Source organism: Mercenaria mercenaria, chromosome 1 (genome assembly GCF_021730395.1).
Source record: "Mercenaria mercenaria strain notata chromosome 1, MADL_Memer_1, whole genome shotgun sequence".
NCBI classification, from domain to species: Eukaryota; Metazoa; Mollusca; class Bivalvia; order Venerida; family Veneridae; genus Mercenaria; species Mercenaria mercenaria.
Genome location: NC_069361.1, coordinates 95038313 through 95063389, shown reverse-complemented (window position 1 = coordinate 95063389; position 25077 = coordinate 95038313). Strand labels below are relative to the sequence as shown.

Here is a 25077-nt window from a genome sequence, read left to right as displayed (position 1 = left end):
ACAGTACAAACGATAACAAATCTGAAAGTTTTCTTTTATTTAATAAAATGCAGATAAAAACAAAGGAGAACAAGGATATAAAGAAAAATCATTAACATACCTTAAAATTAAATTTACCTTTATGAGTAATACACCACAGTTCGACAGTCCGGGAGACCAAGCTGCTGTACTTTAGGCTCAACTAATGACAGTGTCATTTTACTGTTTGTAATCGGCCTGTATCGGCCTTGATACGCCGCTATTTTTCAACAATTATTTGTTCATTAAATACAAAATATTTTCTATTCTGTATTTCACGGGTAGACAATGAAGCTATTTCAGAATCGGATAGATATTTACTTCACAGAATGATCTAGTTATAATGCGCGCTTCCATGTTCTAGACATGTTGCAGTTCGAGCAATATTGTGTATGTAAAGGAAATTACAAGGTTTTCCCAATGTATATCATGTTATATTTTAATATACTGGTTTAATACTGAGGCCCGTGCTATGGGCTATATTAGCTTGACGAGTGCACATTGTTTATGTTTTTACAAAAAAATTCTTATATTTGTATCACTCAGGTTACTAAAATTGATAACTACATGACATTAGACATTAAGTTTTTAACAGTATTTTAACGGTAGTTATTACATGCTTTTAGCTGAGGGAATTAATCTAATATTCATGATCATACATATCTGTTCAGATATGTAAATTAATGAATGAAATAAGATGGGAGAATTATATTTTCAGTGTCTGCCTATTGCAATATCTATATGGGCTGTTCTATGAGAACACCTGCATAAGTGGCATGATGATGATAGAATTCTTGCATAATAATTCTGGAAAATCATAGTTTTTTTCCTATTTACATGCAGAAAAAAAGCAAAATGTAATTCAGATCATGATGTTCTTAAAATGTCACATCTCTAAATACCTTCGGTGACGTACTTGAGAGTATTGATAAGTCTTGAAAAAGAGATAATGATTTCCTCAAGTTTCCAGATTTGAAAGGTAAAATAATGTGATTAATGAATATTTTATAGTGTCAGTTTTGATTTTTTACACTAATACAAGTTTTTAATGGATCGGCCCATATATAAATATAAGTATCTATAAAGAAAAGTAAGGTGCGTGTGTTCGTGTGTGTGTGCGTGTGATTTTTTCTCTTTTATTGTTGTTGTTGTTTGGTAAAAGGCGTAGGAAGAGAACAATTCAACCGCTACAATATGTTATATATTCGTTCTACATCATTGATCGGTTGATATTCCAATAGAGAACGGTCGGGGATAAATGTATTATGGTTGGTTACTGACCATGTAATTATATGCAGCTGTGACAAATTGATAAAAACTGGACTGTACTTAGTTTATTACAATACCGAAATATGTTAAGATTCCTAACTGTGAGTCAGATGCAATTTATGGCAATATAAGGACATCTTTTGCATATTGCATATATTCACACACACACACACACACACACACACACACACACACACACACACACACAAATAATGATTTGTAAATCTACCTGTCATGGCAGTCAGTGAAGTCAAATAAATAATTTTGATACAAAAAAATCAAATATCAAATTCATCTAATGCAAAGACACGTTATACTGCGCATTTATTTAGTACAACTTGAAAACAGAGCGTTACTAAATGTGGTACAATTGTTTTTATGTTATCTGCACAGAGCTCTATACATAAATAATATACAAGAAAATTGATTGCCATAAGAAACTGATACAAACTTGACAAGCTGTTGATATGAGCAACAATAACACGCAGTTCGTGTAGTTTGTCGCAATGCGCATTTGAATAATTCATTCGTGTCCAGGTCACATAGTCATACAGCATAGCGAAAGTTGTAAACGTGGAAGGAGTGATCATACATTAATAACTGGGATTTTAATTTATATCTATCATGGTGAGTGCTTGTTTCTAGCCATCTAATTCTCAAACATTCCAAAATTAAAGTTCGTATGTTTACTGATATTAATGCTGTATAACTTCAATTTGATGTTTGGTCTTATTTCTGTATTTCCGCGCGAAAATTTACACCTGCATTTATCAATTTAAGGTAAATGTTTTATCTTTATTTCGTATATCAATGAACACTGATATAAGATGCTGATGAAGATTTATCGGATGACTTTTTTATATTTATATGTAAGCGTTTTAACTTTGAAATCATCAAATGAAATATTACTTGCTAGACCTTACAGTTTTGATGTACAATCAGATCTGGCAGGATTTTGTCTAATCAAACAATTCTTGATATAATTAAAGAGTCCACATAAAGGACCAAGTTTGTTACGGCCTGATCTGTTATCCAAGTTTCCTGTATTAGAAAATGAAATGCTGAAATTTTGTACACTCTGAGGCTTCCCTCCGTATATATCGAAGAAAAACAATAAAATGACTTTCAAAACCAAACGATTCCAGAACAACAGCATTTATTTAGTGTTTTCCCCCACTGATTTGGGAATGGGGCCAGGGCCTTTATAATTGGGAAAAATGCGTCGTAAAATGCCTAAATTGGGAATTGTTAAAATTTATTAAAATGTCACATTTAAAAAAACAATTGCCATAATTTATCATTATGCATAAAGTTAGCAAATTGTTTTGTATTTCAAATGTTTAAGGTTTCAATCTTGTTTGAAAAAAAAACTGAAAAAGACAATAAATTTAGCTTTGGGAATTTTAGCTTTAAAATTGGGAAAAAACATACTATTTGCCATTTCGATTAGGGCCCGATTTCGGCCCAAAAATGGCCAGAAAAAACACTATTTAATAAACACAACATACATCTTTGGCTGGCTAAGGAGTAGTGTGTATATTATGAAAAAACTGAGTCAATATACTCAGCTTCTGAAATACAATATACAATAAATGCATATTTTAAATATATATCAATATATAAATAGGAAAATATTGACAGGATGTAGACTAGAGTCATGAGACAAAGCGGTAATGCAATAACGGTATTAAAAGAAGCAAACGGGATTTGCCAACATGCTTTTCAAATACGGTTGAATCTGAATATAACTTTTTAATTATTTGCCAGAAAAAATAAAGATATAGACGTATGAAAATATAACAGAACTGCTGTAGCAAAATTTATTATTATTTAATCTATATTTATAGTCCTTCCCATTTGACTCAAAGCGGAGCCAAAAGCACATATTGACCTCCAGCTGCGATGTCATTACGGTTTGACGTCAAAACAATACGAGGTCGTACACAATTTACAATGAAAAATTACCAAAGGCTGCAAATATTTGTATTTAATTTTTATACTTATAAGTACGCAGGATTGTTGCCTTTAATGTCCGGTCGATATGCGGATTTATCAACCTGATAAAAGCGATGTCTCATTTATCAAGTCGATAAATCCACATATCGACCTCACCAAAGGGCAACAATTGTATATTATCAAGATCTATGAAAGTACTTAATATTTTCCTTTATAAGTCATTTTATGTGAAAACTAAAGGCTAAAGTCAGTTTTCATTAAACCAGACACTGGCTAAAGTACATTACTATGGAACAATATGTTACTGTGTTTTGGCAATGGCATAAAAGTAAAGCATTCTACTTTCAGGCTGATCAGTTGACGGAAGAGCAAATTGCAGGTCAGTATTTTTGCTTTGATTGTAAAAATTTAGTGTAATGAACTAAATCTATTAGTCAGTTCCCAGCAAGGAACGAGGCAACGAAAATATTAGAAATAATTCGAAGTCTGATTAACATATTCCGGAACATGACTTTACGCCGATTTCGTATATGATTATGATGATTACACCGGTATATTTCACCATTATAAAGCATCTGGAGCAAAAAATGTTTATGAGCAAAAAATAATGAACATTTCCTGAATAAAAAGTGAATTGTAGCTAAGATACTTTCATAATTAAAAGAGACACCTATTAATGACAATATTTACTTACATTATTGCAAGAAGAGTAGGTATTGTAAAATGTTTTTCAACACTAACCAAAAGATTCCTTTATACAGCGATTGGTCTCATAAAAATCAATAAAATGCTTTTAATCTTCCATTCGTTTTCTTAAAGATTTGTGTAGCTATTTATTTAGTTTTGCCCGCTTTATTGTCAATGAATTGTGAAATCAAACTCGTGGTTCAAGCTGAATTTATCAGAACTTATAACGTGAGAAGGAAACCTGTCACCTCCACATGTTCAAACACTGTTATTATTCACGTTTTATGGTTTTGCTTCTACGGTTTGTAAGATCCTTGAACGTCTTTGCCTAAGAGTCAACTTAAATCTGTCAGCGTAATTATGTTTACAAAATCAGTACCGTTTAAGCATCTCCGAGCAACTGATGACAAAAATGTAAACTCTACTTAACGAAAGCAAAAACAACTTTATAGAAATTAAAAATGATGCATTAGCATGTGGGAGTGTTAACAGGCAATAATATTATTTGCACCTCATTTTTTTTTCTAAGCAAAGAATACACACTTGTCGCGTTTGTAACTTTTAAACAAAGATAAGCAGATGAAGTATATTCTCTGAACATTGTCTCTGAATGCACACAACATATTTTATTCAGAATTCAAGGAGGCTTTCAGTCTGTTTGACAAGGATGGCGATGGCACAATCACAACCAAGGAGTTGGGAACAGTAATGAGGTCATTGGGTCAGAACCCGACAGAAGCAGAATTACAGGACATGATCAACGAAGTGGATGCTGATGGTTAGTATTTGTTGAGTAATTTTAAGGGCGTTATGAAATGTCTTTTATACAATACGACTGGTTATATATTGATGTACATGAATTCCAAGGAACGTGTACATAAATGTTTAAAAGGAACGATATATGCATAATAACTGTCTGTTTTCTTTCTCAGATCAAGATTTTCTTCCTTAGCTACGTTTCAGTAAGGACATTACATAATACCTGATAAAAAAATGCAAAGTAAAATTAAGAAAATAAGAAAAAGCATATTCATATTAATATTGAGTATCAAAACTGATTCTTATTTATTTTCAGGCAACGGAACCATCGATTTCCCAGAATTCCTCACTATGATGGCGCGTAAGATGAAAGATACTGACAGTGAAGAAGAAATAAAAGAAGCATTTAAAGTGTTTGATAAAGATTGTAATGGTTACATAAGTGCTGCTGAATTAAGACATGTTATGACAAATCTTGGAGAAAAACTAACTGACGAGGAAGTTGATGAAATGATCAGGGAAGCTGATGTTGATGGTGATGGTCAAGTTAATTATGAAGGTATGGTTTATTTTATAAAAATCTTCTTTTGGCTTACGAATCGTGCTGATAAAACGCAACTGTTACTAAATTGTTTCTGTCTTCAATATGACAAACATTGAAACAATCGCAATTAATGCTTAAGTAATTATAAACAACATGAAGGTAATGTACACATGTAATTGTAAATTAGAGACAAAAATAATAAGTAATATATAGGGTACGGAACACAGTGACAATTTTTTGAGAGTATTTTGTATCCCCCAACCCCTTTCCCACTAGAAACAAGTGACTGTTTACATTCTAACCAAAGACCTGAAATAAGGAGGAAGGATTGACAACATCATTATATAAATAAAAGCCATCAAAGCCTTTTCGCAATATGTGTTAGAACACTCGAGAACACACGCCCCTGTTGTAGTATTTTCAATCTACCCACGGCAGCATTACATTATAACAGAATAGAAACATGACACAAATGAAGTAGTAACACAATATTTTTATACACTTTTGTTTCTTTCATTTACAGAATTTGTGAAAATGATGATGTCGAAGTAACTCAAACCACATTTCATCGGGGAAACTGTGCAGTTTGTGAAACTTGCATTTAATGAGTTACGAAATAAAAAACGTTTGCAGATTCTACAAAAGACAATAGTAATACACAAAAAATATGACACAATGATCAAATGTTATTTTATTTTATTTAAATATGTTTTATTCTATGCATACTATTTTATACTATTTTGTGGAACAATAACTTTTTTCAGTTATATGAAATGTTATAAATATTAGATTTTATGAAATATTATCAGTTCTGTTCTGTATAATAACCATTACACTGTTATCAAACATAGGGATAGTTTAGTGCTGACAAACTGTCACAGTTGAATTTTTTTATTTGTGCAATAAACTATTTCAAAATATGCTTTTGGTCTCGGATAATCATTGTAGTTCTCTAATAGTCTAACCGTCCCTTAACGTTCTTACAGCTTGTAAATTGCAAAAAATATTGCACCTTAAATGAGTGAAAATTGAATTCATCTGTTTTGTCATTGATAGCACTATTTACAAAACTGAAGAAAAATGAATGAGACGCCTATTCCAAACATTACATGTACTAGTATGCAGTATCCTGATTAGTTATTCTAGCATAAATCTGCTGTTGCTGTCGTTTTCAATGTGTGTGTTTTACAAGAGTGTAAATGTTTTTTAAACATGAAGATCGCGCATTGTTATAAGGCCTTACTATAACTGCACATTTCGCGGCGAGACATAAACGTATAACGATCACGTAACGCATTATCAAAACAAGTTGAAGAAGAAATAATCGCTTATAGATATGATATTTATTTAGGTAAGCTTTTTACATGTTTGATGCTGGAATAGCGTTGACGTATGCTTATTTCCTGTTGTATAACGTTCATAGTTCCTAGGGATACGCTTATGCCCTCGCACCAGCAGGTTTAGGCATCAGCAGATACGAAAGGTTTCTCCAAATGTTGCAACCGAAAAACGCGTGATATCCCTATATTAAAGACCTACCCAGTACAACATAACTGTAATCTATAGTGCTTCCATGAGGGTAATAAGACACGATTTACAAAAAATATGAAAAATGTTTTTACCAGTTACCTGCTCAAGTAACGGTTTTAGGTGAAGACTTGTGCGTTTACTATTTCAATTTTTCTTTGAATAAATGTAGCAGCATGCAACGTAGCAAATGCACTTTGTTAAAGTTAAAACCTTGCTTTGTCTAGACAGTGTAAGATATTTATTTAGCTGTATTTTCAACAAAACTTTTAAATATAAAAAGATTCACTGGATAAAAAGGCTAAGAATACAATTTCTAGAAAAGCTATGAAAATACAATAATTTAAGAAGGGCCTTAAATTCTCATAATGTAGTATATCTGACTCTCTATACATTACAAGACCAGTATTAAAGTACCTGGCGAAAAGAAATAGCAGTTCTCAATCTTCTGGTTGCATTTACTTAAAACCATCCTCAAATTAATAGAATCATTTCACATAGATGTAAAATGTAGTTAGTTATCAGAATAAAAAACTCTAGATAACTCTAGTACTGAGTTCTTCTACAAAGGTTTTGTAAGGAAACATGTTTGAGTGAATACTAACACTAACTGTAAGCATCAATTCAGCATGCTTAACCATTAGAAGGGGCAAAAATACTGATTTCGATAAATTGTTGTATGGATTCCGATTGCATTTGCATAGAAAAAATTGTCGCATGTTAAGATGATTAGGGTCACATACTTAGTTCATTTTTGTTCTTAAAAATATGTATAGCTGTAGATAGGAGTCAATATGCACTTAAATCAAATATCAAATCTGTGTGATTTACGGTTACTAAAATATGGCGGCGGATTGAGGCTGTTCAGACGTAAATAAATTTGCTATATGTTCTATATAAAATTAACAATCTTTTGAGGGCTGTAACACATAGCCAGGCCCATCTTAAAAAAAGAATTACTAGCCTTATGTTCCTAAATGACCTATAATCCACCCAAAACACAAAGAAAAGCAGGGGTCTTGAATCTTCTAAGAGATATTTCTTGTCTGATAGGTCAACACTATGGAATATCTTCAAAACTGACAGCTAAAATGTGGGTATGAATACATGAGTAATAAGGTTTGTTTAAATTTCTATAAAGGCAAAACATCTCCTTGAAAATGCTACAGAAATGTCAAATATAGGTCCACAATGAAATAAAAACAGGGACTGGCTTACATAAAATATGAAAATGCCACTTTAACTGGGAAAACTGAGGATATTTTTCTTTCCGCCATTATCCGGCATTAGACATTCGGAACACACCAAAGATATCCATCTCCTTTAAAGAGATAAATTTGTATCCAAAGAGTTATTTTATATTATTATATCTACTTGGGATAAATAATATCAACCAATAAAATATGACTCCGCCTTTAACCTCTATGTATAAGATAATGGAATAGAACAAAGCTAACGTAACAAGCTCAAAGCCTATCAGAATCTCGCGGATTGTAATATAAAATACGTAGAGAATACTCGGATGATAAGAAAATAAAATATTTCATGAGATGACAATAAAAACCAAATTCATGCAAAAAAGCTTGAATTTCTTGTTTATTATATACAAAAATTATTGAAAACGTCGTTTGTTTACATTTAGAACGAGTGGCAACAACAACGATACATTTTCCGAAGTCACTGCCCAAGCGTACTTAAAGTGTTAAAATAAAGAACAATATGTTTCACTGCCGCGAAAAAATAATTAAATGAAAACCGTTAATTATATTTCATCAATATTACCCATTATTGCATTAGAATGTATATAATAAATAGAAGATATTCAGATTTTTTGAATGAATATGGTATTTATTTTCATCGAGTGTTATGAAAATAAAATATTTGACGAGTAGCGTAGCCACTAATGAAATACATTTTTTCATACCTCAAGACGAGCGACAAAAACAACAATGCGTAATTTTTTCTGCACAGCCGAAATTTAGTCTTATTTCAGAAATAAACGAAAAACGTTATCTTTACAGCATCCGCGAAAGATCAAATATGAATGTGTAGATGAGTTGCGTACAACACGCAGTTTCCTGTAGTTTGAAAAACGTAGACGCCATTTTCATTGCTGATAGAACCATTTTTTACTGCTGATTAAAAAAGTGCTAAAACTGTTAAAAACTGAGATTGAATACTTGTAAATTGTATATATAGGAAGGAATAGACTGTATAGTCTGGATCTAGATATTCTCCGCATGGCGATGACTTTGAGGAGGGGAATAAACGCGCTCGCACCCCACCACCATAAAATCAACCGAATATAAATAAGTACTATAAGGCATTGCCTGCACCACAAGACTTTAGTAATCGTATTTCGGAAGATAGATTAGCATCAGTTTATGATGTATTGTCATCTAATCTAGCACCTTTGAAGATGAGAGTTGAATGTATAGAGTCGCACATGTATATAAATATGGCCACACTGGACATCACAGATAAACTTTTACGTCTTTTTGAATACAAATCAAGAGAACATGAAGCATATGAGTCCGTTCAAATATTCTATATTTCGCCGAACAAAGACAAACTGTGTATCTGTTATTTCAAACATTTTGACAGATGGTTTAGACATGGACGTGCATGAAGTGCGAATTAAATGGGCATTTCGTATGGGCAGAAGAAAATACATAAGGGGGCGTGAAATTTCCAGACAAATTCTAGTGACTTTTTTATGATTTATATATGAAGCAAATTTAGTTATTTCCAAAGCCCCAAATCTGAAATACATTGTGTAGACTACAAGCATAAACAAAGGCTACCCCCGGAATTTACGGAAGCTAGAAGAAGCTTATGGCCGAAATTCAAAGAAGAAAGGAACGTCCAGGGTCTGGAAACAGTCAAATTCAAATTTCCAGCTGCAATCGAAATAAATGGTGACATTAAATATGTCAAAGTCCCAGATTGGAATACTGTGTTATGGGGGGACCGCAACCAAGACATCAAACAGCAAGTTTCAATAACTTTAAAAGAAAACATTGAAAAATCAGCGAAACACTGGCCTGACCAAATGCGAACTACCAGTGTAGCACAAGATTCTCGTTAGCCTATGAATTTAACTGCCCCGTCTGGTAAATGGAACCAAACTACAGTAGATACAATTATAACGTAAGATCTTTCTGAGCCCAATTTCACAAATTTTACGGCAGCCAAATTACACTTTGATGATAAGGCTACTCCAATACTGGTTTCAATAAATAAGACTGTTTTGTTTAAGAATATTTTTTGATTGGCGTTGCGCTTTGGATAATCAAGCTTAGTTATGAAACATTTACGTAGGTTTTTAAAGTCTAGATTGAAAATGGTGTTTCCAGGAATGTTACCTTTCGATAGTTTCCTGCCGCAAGCCGGTAGTTATTTCACCTGTACTTCCTGTAAATATCTGGGGTGAAGGTCATCTAACAGCTGATTAAAACTGTTCATTTTGATTTTTGTATCAAAAATTACGAAGGTTTTCGAATGGAATAGATAATATTTTCTTAAGGGGTGTGCAGGTGCTCTGAGCTGTATTGTTAGACAGTATAATCCGTTGCAAGACTTCGTGGAAATAGCTTACATCATAAACCTGAATCCCTCTGTAGTGAAACTGCGGCAGAGCTCGACTAAAAACCTTCTGATACTGAGTGATCTCCCGTAAACGATTTACAGTCAACTCGTCCCCTAGTCAACTCGTCCCCCCAGTCAACTCGTCCCTATTTTGTCATTTCGTATCCCTTGACGATTTCAAAACTGGTCATTTTGTCCCCCACATTTCGGCCTCTCCTTTTTAGACTTATTTTTGTCAAAGACTCCTGGATTATAATTAATATAATTACGATGTAAAATATGTGTATTGTAACATGTTTCTACATAAAAATATGAACATTTTACTTTAAGAATTAAATTTTGTTTTGCATTATTAAAAACCGATTGTATGTGAAGGTGTAGAGTGCATGCAGGTTTCGTAGCTTAAAGTGTGCATTGACTAATGAGGTCCTGTATCTTTTTTAAAGATACTTCTTGTTTCTAGAGTACTTGGACTGTAGCTTGCACTTCCATTACCGTCCATGAACATGCTCAATCAAACCGAGCCTGCAACATTTTTCATGTCGTGTTGGGCGACCTGATGTTTTTCACCTTTTTATTTTATTACCACTGCAGCGTTGCCATGTGGCGGCCGTAAAAAGTATCCTCGTACCATCAATCAAAGCTGTTATATTTTGATCTCTTCACATCGTTCAGCACGACATTTATATTGTGTTAGTGTACTTTTAATTTTTCAGCCTGTATGGTTCCAAAACTCCCGCTTTAAAAGCTGTGTGTATTGTTTAATCACCCCTTTAATATAGTGCCTGCTTTTTAAATTTTGTCCTTTGGCAGTTTCTGCAATATGCAACTCTAAATTCCAGTTCGTTTAGTTCTGCCCATTGTTTTCTCATTTAGGGCACAGCCATTATATTATCTGGGGACCATACGATATTTTAAAACATCAATACATTCTTCTGAGGCCCATAGTTTAGCTCCGTATCGATCATGTTATAATGCCCTTATGTGTCAGTTCGTATTATAAAGATGCACCCATGTCTTCCCTATGGGGATCGTCTGTTCTGTGTCTAAAGAAGATGGTGTTATCCAAGTAAAATAAATGAGGAACACTCTTAAATGACTGATTGAATGGCATCAATTTAAAAATGCGATTCCCCAGTTACTGATCGAGAAACTGTAGAGCTATTCGACTCACCCATGCGTCGGAGTCCGCGTCGGCTTGCGTCCGCGTCGGCTTCCCGATTTGGTTTAAGTTTTTGTTTGTAAGCTGGTATCTCAGTAATAACTTATATGAATGGATTGAAACTGCACACACTTATTCAATGTGATAAACGAACTTACATTGCTTAAGTTCCATAACTCTATTTTGATTTTTCACAAAATTATGCCCATTTTTCGACCTATTGATTTTTGGTTAAAGTTTTGTATGTAAGCTGGTATCTCGGTACCTACTTATGGGAATGGATTCAAACTTGACACACTTGTTCACTGTCGTGATTTGACATGCAGTGCACAGGATTCATAACTCTACTTTGCATTTTTACAAAATTATGTCCCGTTTTTGACTTATCAGTTTTTGGTTAAGTTTTTTGTATGCAAGCTAGTATCTCAGTAACTACTAATGGAAATGGATTGACGCTTCACACACTTTTTCATTGTCATTTTGTGACGTGCAATGCACAAATTCCATAACTCATCTTTTGCATTTTTACAAAAGTATGCATGGCCCTTCCGCTTAGCTCAGTAGGTAAGAGCGTTGGTTTACGGACCGCGGGGTCGCGAGTTCGATCCTGGGGCGGGGCGTATGTTCTCCGTGACTATTTGATAAACGACATTGTGTCTGAAATCATTAGTCCTCCACCTCTGATAATTCATGTGGGGAAGTTGGCAGTTACTTGCGGAGAACAGGTTTGTACTGGTACAGAATCCAGGAACACTGGTTAGGTTAACTGCCCGCCGTTACATGACTGAAATACTGTTGAAAAACGGCGTTAAATCCAAAACAAACAAACAAACAAAAGTATGCCCTTTTTGACTTAGAAGTTTTTAGTTAAGGTTTTGTATGTAAGCATGTATCTCAATACCAACTAATGGGAATGGATTGAAACTTTACACACTTGTCCATTGTCATGAGCTGATATGCAATGAACAGGTTCCATAAGTAGTTATGTAATTTACAAAAGTATGCCCCTTTTTCGACTTCTATATTCATTCAATTGACAAGGCTGTTGAATAGTCGAGCGTTGATTTCCTTCGACAGCTCTTGTTTATACAATAATTAGTTTATAAGTCAGTCTGAAGTCCTACAAGAAAGTATTGTTAAAAATTTTAAGACTTTCAAATATTTAACTTTAATAACAGTTATCTTCAGCTAACGCAACTTCCTCTCAATAAGGGTGCCTTCTGTTACGCAGTGATATGAGAAATAACAGAAAATTGAAAGCTGATATCAAATATTTGTTTCAACTTAACAAGAAAGTTGAGTTTATTCATACGTTTCAAGCATGATCCAGAAGCCTAACTTATTTTGAAGCCTTCATTTTGTGGGCTTTTCCGTGATAATTCACAATAAATAGGATAAGTAATATAAAGAGTCTTTGTCATAAACTGTGATTTTAAACAATTTCTGCTAAATTGCTATAACCCCAAAAAACGAAAGCTTGACGCTTCGCTTGAAACATCCGCAGTAATTTCTGGGTTGCATGCAGTCTAACTGTATATAACTGGAAGAATAACTTAAAAGAATATTCTCTGGGATTTATGGAATAATATTGATGGTGAAATACTGCAAGGATTTGTTTAGATATAAGATTTTTAGTTATTTTTTCAGGCTGATTTGGTATGTTTTTGTAACGTTATAGGAAAAAACATGTGATTCTCTTCAACTCTGTTATGACTTTTATAGCATTGACTAGTCTTAAATTTTGAATTTACTAAAAGAGAAAAGAAGTTCCAATATAGCTTGCTTAAAGTTGAAAATAGTCTAAGCTTCCTCTACACTTTATTTAATGTGTATAATTTTGGAAATTATTTACATAGACTATAATTACTAAATCCCCATTCATTATGCTTCGGATATTTTAGATGGTTCTTTTTCAATATCAAATGTTTCTGCCTCTCATAAGGAGATGAATAAAAGATATAAAGATATGCATATAAAGTAATTTGGTGATTGGCAATGTTAATAACTACACCGAAAAGTCGACTTCCGAATTTTTAATCACTATACCTAATCAATACCGATGGCAAAATGTCACGATTTTTCTGTTAAAATTAGCCGAGCACATTTCTATTTTGTAGTAAAAGCGCCTGAATTTTCAGTTATTTTGTGTAATACAGTAATAATATGTGTATATATGTAAAAGTCTGTGCCGGAGCAGGTCAATCATAAACGAAAAATAAATAACATTACATAAGATAATGATGTACAACATCGTTTATATGTCTGTAAGTTTTGATGATCGATAGTTAATATTGCATCCTTTTTTAAAGAAATCGCAAAGAATTCCAAATTTGCATGTCAAACAAAGTTGTGTCTGCCACTTTTATACAGAAGCATGATGAAAATTGAAACAAAAAAAAAACTTTATTCTAATCTGTAGACCAAACTGACGTTACCGGTAGTATGCCATGAAAAGCAAATTGTATGATATCATTCCGAAACTAAAGACCGTCTTAGTTTATTGAGTGGATTTATAGTTTTACTTGTTAACAAAGAAGATCCTTCATTGTCTCTAGTTCGGTATAATTCTTAATTGTGAAAGCTTCTTCCAAAGTTTGTGCTTTTGAAAATATTCTGAAAAAATAAATATTTTATTTGTTTAACACAAATATCTTTTTTATCAAAATAAAGAATGACTCATGCATACGGAAAAGGAGCGTAGATAAATACGAGTACATTGTGTTGAACACTCGTATAAAAAACCTACATGGTAGTGATATTGGATATTGGAAAACATTGACCATGGGAAGTAAAAGATTTGTATTTAAGCTGGTGATCAATGTAATAATACTGTAGGGATAATACACTTATTTGTGAATTTACGTCTGTAGAAGCCGGTGTGAATGTTTGTGACTTAGACCGAAGGTCGAGTCCACAAACTTATCCCAAGGGCTTCTGCAGACGTAAATACACAACACAACCATGTATTGTCGCTATTCTTGTCAGAAAAAAAAAACATTACACGACGTCTAAATGTATTGGTTTCAAATGTGATGACTTTACGATTCCATTTTTTAATTACCATTCTGTTGTTCTTGGAAGCGGTAAACATGTTTTAAATATCCATAACCAGGGCCCAGAAATCAACAACACTATTAAAAGCATGTACTAAAGGCTTTTAAACGATTTTTTTATCTGTAATTATTACAAACATGACGTTACCCGTAATTTTGCATATGACTTAAAAATTTGGTAAACAGGAACATAATTTCAAGAATAATAACTTTTCTTGCATAAAAACTACTTTTTTACTGGATCCGCCCATGTATTAACGGGAGAAAAATCTGGTGTCTGCGTCTTGATTCTTCAATAATAAACACTTTTTGTAGCATAAAAGATGCAATCTTATCCATAGTATGTTTTGCTGTATCAGTTACTAAATCCCAATACACTACCTCCACCTTTTGTTTACACCCCGTTTGGAAGTCGGAGTCGATTCATTTTTTGTTTGATAACCGTGAATGTATAAGAATTGCGTGTAACTTGTGCAGTTGTTTGTTTTTATGAATCGTTTTAATGATTTTTGTACGTATCAGTCGGAATGCTTTTATCTAATTTCGTGAAGAATTTGGATAAAACATTTGAAAGCTTGTCACTACGTTCGTACTCATCCGTACTCTAAATGTGTTCGTACTCAAAATAATTCGAATGTAAAGTATTTACTTTTGAAATAGTGTTCCTGTTTACCAAATTTTTAAGTGATATGCAAAAATACGGGTAATTTTATGTTTGTAATAATGACAGATACACAAATCGGTTAAAAACCTTCATTACATGCTACTGGAAGTGTTGTTGATTTCTGGGCCCTGGTTATGGATATTTGAAACATGTTTACCGTTTCCAAGAACAACAACTGCCAACTTTCAACTTTTATTTCAATACTTAGGCTCATACATAATGAACAGCAAAGCATCACAGTAAAGAAAAACATTTCAAACAATATCAATGGCGGTAACATATTTATGTTTAGTGCAGCGATATACAGAATGGTACCTTCGGTCTCGGTCACAAACAAACCCGCGGGCTTCTGCAGACGTTAATACACAAGATAAACATGTATTATCCCTACATACATTCGAATTATTTTAAGTACGAATACATTTAGAATACGAATGAGTACGAACGAAGTGACAAGCTGTCATTTTTTATCAAAATTCTTCGCGAAATTAGATTAAAAGTAAAACATACAGACTGATACTTACCAAAAATCATAAATATGATTTCAAAAACCAAACAATCGCAAAAGTTACATGCGATACTTATATATTCATGGTTATCGACAAAAACTGAATCGACTACATCTTCTAACAGTACAGGTGGGGAGAAACGATCATTGTTGTGTGTGGGGAGTGCTTTTGGCGTTGGTACTTGATACAGCAAAACATACTATGGGTTAGATTGCATGTTTTATGCTAGGGAAGAAACAAGACTCCGGATACCAGATGTCAGTCTACGCAGAAATACATATACGTCCCTGAGAAAGGATTTCAAAAATAACAAGAGGAACATGATGACCCTATATCGCTATATAGATAAACATTCTGACCAAGTTTCATGGAGGTAGGGTCATAAATGTGGCCCCTACAGAGTTAACAAGCTTTTCCTTTGATTTGAGTGGTAACCTAGTTTTTGACCCCACATGACCCAGTTTCAAACTTGGCCTAGGATTCATTACGATAAACATTCTTATCAAGTTCCACTATGGCCTTTTGAGTGTTAACAAGATTTTCCTTTTATTTCAGCAGGTGACCTATTTTTGACCCCTGATGACCCAGTATCGAACTAGACCCAGGAATCATCAAAATAAACATTCTGACCAAGTTTCATGAAGATAGGGTCATATATGTTGCGTCAAGTTTGTTAACAAACTTTTTCTTTTGATTTGACCGGGTGACCTAGTTTTTGACCCCATATGATCCAGTTTTAATCTTGCTAGGAATTATTAAGATAAATAGGGTCATAATTGTGGCCTCTATGGTGTTAACAAACTTTTCCTTTGATTTGACATGGTGAACTAGTTTTTGACCAAATATGACCCAGATAAAGGCATAAATGAAACCTCTATATGGCTAAAAGGGCTAAAATAGAAAATGTTGCTTCTTTCAGTGGCAGTAACTCTAGAAGCCATCATGGAATCTAGCCGGTTCGAGGTCTTACTGTGACTTAAGTTGTATGTGCGTGTGGTTAAAATCTAATGTAAATTGTCGCCTCTGTAAAAAAATTCTCTTTCAGGGGTCAATTAGGGGCCGTAACTCCAGCACCTATGATTGGATCTGACGGCTTTATCATGAAATCCAAGATCTATTGTTGTAAAAGGTATTTGATACGAGGGTAGATAGATAGATAGATAGATAGATAGATAGATAGATAGATAGATTCAGGGGCCAAAACTCTGGAACCCATGATGGGATCTGGCCAGTTTTCGTATGGAACCGAGATATTATATTATGCCACTATAAATTGTGTGCAAGTTTGATTAAAATCAATTGCAAAATGTGGTCTCTATCGTGTTCACATGAAATTGTGGACAGGCGACGACGGACGGACGATTTACGGATGAAGGTGATCACAAAATCTCACCTTGTCACTACGTGACAGATGAACTAAAAAGCATGTATTAACAGCATGTGAATTGCCTTGTTTGCACACGATTTTTCTTCCGTTAATAGATGGCCGGATCCAGTGAAGAAAAATAATTTTCGTGCAAGAGTTTCTTTAGGTTACGTATTTGGACAGCTTAATGGTGCAATTGTTGTTGCGAAACTCATTTTAATTATATTAACAATGGTGTAGTTTGAAGTAAAAGTGTTTGTTAATTTACAAATCGTTAAATATCATAATAATAAGAGGTGTTTTCCACTCTGATTCGTACTAGTTATAACTATTCTTTAACACGGCTTCTCAACAGTTTCTGTAAAGAACTAATTAAAATGTCTTAATGGTAACATCAGAATGTTTCTGCAATTTAAATAGATTTCAATTAATAGTAAACAAAAAAAGGATATTTGCTTTCATAGATTTCAGCCATTTTTTGACACACCTTTAAAACTGCAATTGTTCACTGCTCGTTGTTTTATTTAGTGAACATAGAAGACCTTATTCAAGCAAGTGAAGCTAGTGAAGTATCACGCCTTCTCCATGTTGATAATCCAGGGCATTCAGTAACAACTTACAATGTACAAAACCTAGGCCAAAACCGCCCGTGGTTTGAAAGAGGGGTGAAGGAAACGATTTACATCCGGGCGTACAAACCAGAGCTGACAATCTAAAGTCAATGTAATAGCCAATACGCACTTTAAAACGTATTTCGCGGAAAACATACGACTAAAAACGATCACAAAACTGAAAATATTCTTTTAATTAATCAAATGCAGATATAACACCAAACCAGAAAGAGCATATAGATATAATTCGTTAATACACTTTGAAATTATATTTACTTTGGTGTTGAAATATACTTTAGTTCGAAAGTCCGGGCGCTATATATGCAAAGTCCAATCTTTGGCTTAACTTATCTTGCTGTTTTCTTTTACATAAGGCTTGTAGTCGGCCTATACACTCCTCTAAGTTTCCTTAGGACAATGCTGCAGTGCTATATCTCACAGGTATACAATGAAGTTATTTAAGAACCGGATAGATAGTTACTGTGTCCTGGACATGTTGCAGTTCGAGCAATATGTGTTAAACAAATATGATGACAAGGTTTTCCCAAAGTATATCACGTTAGATTGTATTATACTTATTTCATACTGAGGTCCGTGCTAGATACAGTAAATATATAGGCATGAGCAGTACACACTGTTGTTGAATATACAAAAAAAATATTATATTAGTATCATTCAGTTTATTAAAATTGGTAACTACATGACATTAGACATTACGTTTTTAACAATATTACATGCTTTTAGCTGAAGGAAATGATCTAATAAACATGATTATACATATCTGTTAAGATAATTATGTAAATGAATGAAGTAATATGAGAGATGTATATTTTCAGTGTCTGCCTAATGCAATATATATATATGGGCTGTTTTATGAGAAAACCTGCATAAGTGCCTAATGCAATATCTATATGGGCTGTTTTATGAGAAAACCTGCATTTATAAGTGACATGATGATGATATAATTATTGCATAATAATTCTAGAAAAGCTTTATAGTTTTTCCTTATTTACATGCAGGAACTAGTAATATGTAATTCAGATCATGATGTTCTTAACGTCACATCTCTAAATACCTTCGGTGACATACTTGAAAGTACTGCAAGTCTTGAAAATGTAAAAATGATTTCATAAAGTTTTCAGATTTGAAAGGTAAAAGAATGTGATTCATGGATATTTTATTCTGTCAGCTTTGATTTTTGACAATAATACGTTTTCCATGGAAAGGCCATATATAATTATAAATGTCTATATAGAAAAGTAATAATAACACGATTTTCCTAAGGTACATGTGTTTGCACGCGCGCGTGCGTGCGTCCGTGCGTGCGTGCGTGCGTGTGATGTTTTCTCTTTCTTGTTGTTGTCGTCGTCGTTGTTGTTGTTGTTGTTGTTTTGTAGAAGGCGTAACAAGAGAACAATTCAACCGCTACAATATGTTATACATTAGCAGTTCTACATTCATTGATCGGTTGATATTTCCGATGATAGATATATCAAGGTTACTGACCATGTAATTACATGCAGCTGTGACAGATTAATAACTGCACTTACTTTATAACAAAACCGAAATATGTTAAAGTATCCTCACTGTGAGTCAATTGCATTTTGTGGCAATAAAAGTACATCTTTCGCGTAATATAAATCAACATTAGTTTGTGTGTGTGTGTATATATATACATATACAAACTAATGTTGATTCATAAATCTACCAGTCTTGGCTGTCAGTGAAATAAAACTAAAACTAATAATCAAATATTTAAAGCAGATACTGCAAAGTTTAACACACTTTATACTTCGCACTTCGTTAATACAACTTGAAAACAGAGCATTACTAAATGTTCTATAATTATATTTAATGTTAGCAGCATACACATGAATGATATAATGAATGATATAAAAGAAAATTGATTGATATAAGAAACTCATACAAACTTGACAAGCTGTTGATGTGAGCAACAGTAATACGTAATTCATCTAGTTTTGCCGCAATGCGCATTTGGATAATTCTTTCGTGTCCATATCACATAGTAATACAGCATAGCGAAAGTTGAAAACGTTAAAGGAGTGATCATACATTAATAACTGGGATTTTAATTTATATCCATTATGGTGAGCATTTGCTTCTAGCCATCTAGTTCTCAAACATTCCAAAATCAAATTTCGAGTATTTACCGATATTAATGTGGTATTATTATGTCTCCCCCAGGAGACATATTGTTTTTGCCCTGTCCGTCCGTCCGTCCGTACGTCACACTTCATTTCCGAGCAATAACTGGAGAACCATTTGACCTAAAACCTTCAAACTTCATAGGGTTGTAGGGCTGCTGGAGTAGACGATCCCTATTGTTTTTGGGGTCACTCCGTCAAAGGTCAAGGTCACAGGGGCCTGAATATTGAAAACCATTTCCGATCAATAACTAGAGAACCACTTGATCCAGAATGTTGAAACTTCATAGGATGATTGCTCATGAAGAGTACATGACCCCTATTGATTTTGGAATCACTCCGTCAAAGGTCAAGGTCACAGGGGCCTGAACATTGAAAACTATTTCCGATCAATAACTAGAGAACCACTTGACCCAGAATCTTGAAACTTCATAGGATAATTGGTCATGAAAAGTAAATGACCCCTATTGATTTTGGGGTCACTCCGTCAAAGGTCAAGGTCACAGGGGCCTGAACATTGAAAACCATTTCTGATCAATAACTAGAGAACCACTTGACCCCAAATCTTGAAACTTCATAGGATGATTGGTCATGAAGAGAAGATGACCACTTTTGATTTTGGGGTCACTCCGTCAAAGGTCAAGGTCACAGGGGCCTGAACATTTAAAAACCATTTCCGATCAATAACTAGAGAACCACTTGACCCAGAATGTTGAAACTTCATAGGATGATTGGTCATAAAGAGTAATTGACCTCTATTGATTTTGGGATCACTCCATCAAAGGTCAAGGTCACAGGGGCCTGAACCTGGAAAACCATTTCCGATCAATAACTAGAGAACCACTTGACCCAGAATGTTGAAACTTCATAGGATGATTGTACATGCAAAGTAAATGACCTCTATCGATTTTGGGGTCACTCCATTAAAGGTCAAGGCCACAGGGGCCTGAACATTGAAAACCATTTCCGGTCAATAACTTGAGAACCACTTGACCCAGAATGTAGAAACTTAACAGGATGATTGATCATGCAGAGTAGATGATCCCTAACGATTTTGGGGTCACTCTATGAAAGGTCAAGGTCACAGGGACCCGAACATTGAAAACCATTTCCGGTCAGTAACTTGAGAACCACTTGACCCAGAATGATGAAACTTCATAGGATGATTGGTCATGCAGAGTAGATGACCCCTAACGATTTTAGGGTCACTCTGTTAAAGGTCAAGGCCACAGGGGCCTGAACATGGAAAACCATTTCCAATCAATAACTTGAGAACCTCTCGACCCAGAATGTTGAAACTTCATACGATGATTGATCATGCAGAGTAAATGACCCCTATTGTTTTTTGGGTCACTTCGTTAAAGGTCAAGGTCACAGGGGCCTGAACATTGATAACCAGTTCCGATCAATAACTTGAGAACCACTTGACCCAGAATGTTGAAACTTCATAGGATGATTGAACATGCAGAGTAGATGACCCCTATTGGTTTTGGGGTCAGTCTATTAAAGGTCAAGGTCACAGTGGCCTGTTCATGTAAAATCATTTTTTGGAATTAACTTGAGAACCACTTGACCTACAATGTTGAAACTTAATAGGATGATTGGACATGCAGAGTAGATGACCCCTATATATTTTGAGGTCACTTGATCAAAGGTCAAGGTCACAGGAGCCTGAATAGTGACTTGAGAACCACTAGGCCAAGAGTGTTGAAATTTAGCGGGATGACTGGACATGCCAAATAGATGATCCCTATTGCAGCCAACCATCAGTGTCTCTTTGACTTTCGCTCCTGACCCCTATTGACTTCTTGCCTATAGGACTTTGCATTGGGGGAGACATGCGCTTTTTTACAAAAGCATTTTCTAGTTTCAATTTGATGTTTGGCCTTATTTCTGTATTATCGCGCGAAAATTTACACCTGCATTTGTCTTTTTAAGGTAAATCTTTCATCTTTCGTTATTTCTTAAATCCGTTTGTTGATGTGTATCAGTTAACATTAATATTAACCGCCTCGATAGCCTAGTGGTAGAGCGTCCGCTTCGAGTGCGGGAGGTCGCGGGTTCGATCCCCGCCGCGTCATACCAAAGACGTGAAAAATGGTACCAGTAGCTCCCTTGCTTGGCGCTCAGCATTAAAAGGGAAACTGGCCTCTTCTCTCATACCCTCGTGGCGATGGATTCCATCAGGAATGAGGTGTCGAGAGTGATTAATATAAGTTGTAGAACTTCCTTCACAATCGACCTAAAATAAATTCTGTATAAACTAACATTAATATTAGATGCTGATAAAGATTTATGGAATGTCTTTTTATATTTTTATGTAAGCGTTTTAACTTTGAAATCATCAAATGAAATGTTACTTGCTTGACCTTTACTGTCACTTCTGGCAGAATTTTGTCTAAGTAAACGAATCCACGTAAAGGACCAAGTTTGTCACGGCCTGATCTGTTATACATGTACCAATCCAAGTTTCGTGTATTAGAACATAAAATGCTGAAGTCTGGTATACTTTGAGGCTTCCCTCCATATATAACGAAGAAATGCAGTAAAATGACTTTCAACCCCAAAGGATGCCAGAACAACGACATTTATCTAACAAACACGACACAACAAACCTTTGGCTGGCTAAGACGCAGTGTGTTTATTATAAATATACCAAGTGAATACAGTCAGATCTGAAATATAATGTACAATAAATGCAATTATATCTCAAATTGTATGTTTCCTTTAAAAATATACAGAAATGAAAATATTGACAGGATTTGGACTATAGTCATGAGACAAAATGGTACTGTTACAATGGTATTAAAGGAAACAAACAGGACTTGCCAAGAATGTTTGTTTTTTTAAATATGGTTTAATATGAATATAACTTCAATGATTTGCCAGAAAAGATAAAGATATAGACGTATGAAAATCTAACAGAACTGCTGTTGCAAAACTAATTATCAAGAAATATGAAACTACTTAATATTAATATTTTCCTTTAAAATAATTTTATTTGAACACTACAGGCTAAAGTTAGTTTTCATTACACTATACACTCGCTAAAGTACATTACTATGTTACTATGTTTTGTCAATATCATAAAAGTGAAGCATTCTACTTTCAGGCGGATCAGTTGACGGAAGAGCAAATCGCAGGTCAGTATATTTGCTACGATTGTAAAAATTTATTGTAATGAACTAAATCTATAGCAGCAAGGAACGGGGAAAGTAAAATATAAGAAATAATTTGAAGTTTGATTCACATATTCTTGAATATAATTTAACCTCGATTTCGTACATAATTATGATGGTTTTATTGGTATATTACACCATAAGGCATCCGGAGGCAAAATGTTTATTAGCCAAAGCTAATGCACATATGCTGAATAAAATTTGAATTTTAGGTATAAAATGAAAACATTTCAGGATGTTTTCATAATTAATAATTAAAAGAGACACCTATTAATGACAATATTTAACGTACATTATAGCAAGAAGAGTAGGCATTATTAGTTACACTGGTTGTTGGTGACAGGATACGGGATATACGCTGTCGAGGAAATTCATATCAGGCGAGAGCGAAGCTCGAGCCTGATATGGATTTTCGAGACAGCGTATATCCCGTATCCTGTCACCAACAAGCAGTGTAACGCTACCTTTTACATCCTCGCCGTAATTGAAATAATTTTTATATTAATACAGCTACTTGCAGTTACAGTGCAGACTGGAAGCCTGCAATCTTCTCTGGTCATCATGATTTGATTATAGTTGAATGAGTTGATTAACACCAGTCATAAAATGCAAAATGAACTGTATTTTGACTGAATCACAAAACACAGAAGCTCATTTATACAGGTTATGAACTGGTTTTGAAATTTTTTTATGTTCCTTCCTTTCGAAAAATCATCAGATTCCAAGATGTCAGAAATGTCTTAAAACTTCGGATTTCGTCCCGTTTCTAGTTAATTCCTTCATCTTGCAGGTAGATTAAATGATCCTACAGCAAACTACTGTCTTACAAATGTGTTAATTCCTTTGCTTTACGATGATTTAACTAAAACATCATTTCAACCTGGCAATCGTTGTCGTCCCATACAGACTTTCTGTTCTTCTATTGCCACTAACTTCACGAACCTAATTTAGATAGGACAAAGTAGAACGGGGGAAAAAACACTAATTTTTTTATCTCGGAAACGATATGTATAGCTGGAGCTTATAATCTGACTTGATTCAATTACGCTAGCGATGCGGCAGCCATTTTGTTTTTAATCGTAATTCATATCTGAAATGTACTAGCAGGATATGGAATATATCCTGTCTCCACGTGACGTCTATTGACCAATAGAAATGCAAGAATCTTGTAGGAGGCAAGATAATGTAAAATATTGTCCAACAGTAACCAAAAGAAACCTTTTTACATCGATTGGCCTCATTAAAATCAATGAAATGCTTTCAATCTTTCATTCGTTTTCTGAAAGATTTGGTTAGCTATTTATTTAGTGGTTTTTTTTTCGCTTTACTGACAATGAATTACGAATTAAACCTGTAAAAGGAATCGGAAATCAAAGCTGTGGTTCAAGCTGTATTTGTCAGAACTTACAACGTGGGAGGAAACCCTGTTACCTTCATTATGATCAAACACTATCGTTCACGTTTTATGGTTTAGCTTGTACGGTTTGTAAGATCCTTGAACGTCTTCGCTTAAGGAGGTAGGTTACCTTTATATTTGTATGTGCGCATGTCCAACCGGAAGCTAACGTGACGATTTACGACGACGTTTACGACAAACTAAATGTGTTTGTATATTCATTCTTCTGAAAACAAATCATAGATCTGTCTTCGATCTGACGCTTTATGGTTTAATAATGCAGAAATAATGAATAAATTGCCGCAGAAACGCTTTAAAACAATGTTGCCTTAAAATGACGTCATTGACGTCATGACGTTACGTGTCAGTTACCGCGCAAAATTAATAGCTTTTATCTTGAAAGTACGTAATTCTGTGCATTTTCTTTATTCAAACTATTTTCAAATAACCATTATTTGCTGAAATATTTTTTATGAGTCTTTTGCTCTGAATAATAATCAATATTTTGCTTCTTTTATGTAGTTACATTGAAATGTTATGCGGAATGTACGAAAATGGATGATGGTAACCAATGTTATTTGAAATATAGTTAGGTGAGAGGTTACTTGTTACGGCCATTTTCGC

The 25077-nt window shown here is 34.2% G+C and overlaps 1 protein-coding gene across 1 annotated transcript in view; it reads left to right on the top strand.

Annotated features, from left to right (window-relative positions):
* The first annotated feature begins 1730 nt into the window (after positions 1-1730).
* The window catches only part of LOC123529786 (calcium-binding protein LPS1-alpha-like), a 54737-nt gene continuing 31390 nt past the window's right edge, over positions 1731-25077 (top strand). The window contains exons 1-4 of the mRNA XM_045310314.2: positions 1731-1914; positions 3592-3622; positions 4565-4708; positions 5006-5248. Of these exons, the coding sequence (XP_045166249.2) occupies positions 1912-1914; positions 3592-3622; positions 4565-4708; positions 5006-5248 (421 nt within the window). The 5' untranslated portion in view covers positions 1731-1911. The remainder of the gene's footprint in view (positions 1915-3591; positions 3623-4564; positions 4709-5005; positions 5249-25077) is intronic.